The following is a 1,727-nucleotide window of genomic DNA, read 5'->3' as shown; positions in this document are numbered from 1 at the left end:
TGAATGCATAATTCTGATGGAGATGTAATAAAGGCCATCAATTACAGTCCTTGTACCGTGTAATAATTTCTCCTCATTATACTTTCATTTTACTTTGCAATGCCTAGCAAGCTAAAGTCACCCAATATGAGATAAGTGTAAGAGATTTTGTGAAGATTCGCCCCCAAAGTCTCTCCAAGGTAATGCTACTTGTGAGACGCTGGATACGGAGAGACTCGCCATAATATACCACTCTAAGTATCCACCTCTCTATCTCAACGCCGCCTTTAGATCTCCTTTGATGAGGAGGAGAGACAAAAACGCAAAGCTCACCTGGCAGAGAGAGTAGTGCAGAACACAGGAGAGCTCGAGTCAGCAATGTCTGTAGCCTCTGACGACCCATGATCACCGCTGTCTGGAATAAAAAGAAAGAAACACCAGCTGAGTGTCTCTGCGCTGTCTGTCATCGGTGGGCAAATTGCACGAGAAATCCTAGAGCCAAACCTCAAATTGGCAATATAGGGTGGCATGCCATGTATCTCTGTCGGCGTCTCTGTCTTTCTCCTCTCTCTCTCTCTCTCTCTCTCTCTCTCTCTCTCTCTCTCTCTCTCTCTCTCTCTCTCCCTATATATCTATATATCTATCTATCATACTCATTCATAATCATACTGACATACACACATATATGTAGATAATTAAATGTTTAAGTATATTTATCTATATATGTATCTATCTGTCTGTCTATAGACATATGAATATATATAAATATATATATATATATATATATATATAAGATAGTATAGATATATATATATATATATATGTATATATTTACATAAAATATTTAAATAGATATATATATATATATATATATATATATATAATATATATATATATATTAAGTACATAGATATATATATACATAATATACATAGTATATATATATATATATATATATAGTAAATATATATTATATATATAATATTTAACATATATATATATATATAATAAATAAATATAATATATATTTATATAATATAGATATATATGTTGTATATAAGTTAATAAACATAGATAATTATATAAGAATATATATATAAATATATTATATATATATATATAATATATATTATATATACATATATATATTTTTTATATAAAAATATATATATAGATAATAATAAACATATGTATGTATGTATAGACAGTAATATATAAGTATAGATATATATATATATATATATAGATATATTTATATATATATAATATATATACAATGTAGGTATGTATATACAGTATTTATTTATATATATATGATATATATATAATATAGTATATATATATATATATATATATATATATATAGGTGGGTGGGGTGTGTGTGTGTTGTGTGTGTGTGTTGTATGTAATATATGAATAATAATAAGGTTTGGGGGGGGGGGGGGGGGGGGGGGGGGGGTGGGGGGGGGGGGTGGGGGGGGGTTATCGATATATATTATATATATTATATGTTTTTGTTTTGTTTGTGTGTGTGTGTGTTTGTTGTTGTGTGTTTGTGTGTGTTTTGTGTAGTTTTTGTGGTGGGTTGGTTTATTTTTTAGAATTTTGTGTAATTAAGTATGAAAGGAGAATAAGTTATTATATTGTTTGATATTATTTTTTAAGGAAAGAATGTGAATTATTTAGTATGTTAAAGAACACTCGTGAGACAATCTGGTACGATTTTAAAATAAGGGATATAGAATTGA

The 1,727-nt window shown here is 28.3% G+C and overlaps 1 protein-coding gene across 1 annotated transcript in view; it reads right to left on the bottom strand.

Moving 5' to 3' along the window:
• Positions 1-1,727, bottom strand: part of LOC122262938 (zwei Ig domain protein zig-8) — a gene marked incomplete in the record, with an annotated part of 146,662 nt that overhangs the window by 21,812 nt on the left and 123,123 nt on the right. The window contains 1 exon segment of the mRNA XM_086542782.1: positions 313-394. Within this exon segment, the coding sequence (XP_086398908.1) occupies positions 313-382 (70 nt within the window).

The sequence above is a fragment of the Penaeus japonicus genome, unplaced genomic scaffold (assembly GCF_977035675.1).
Source record: "Penaeus japonicus unplaced genomic scaffold, GWHDUDI00000001_assembly GWHDUDI00000012, whole genome shotgun sequence".
Lineage (NCBI taxonomy): Eukaryota > Metazoa > Arthropoda > Malacostraca > Decapoda > Penaeidae > Penaeus > Penaeus japonicus.
Note: the sequence above shows the minus strand (reverse complement) of the source record. Positions and strands in the feature narration are given on the sequence as shown.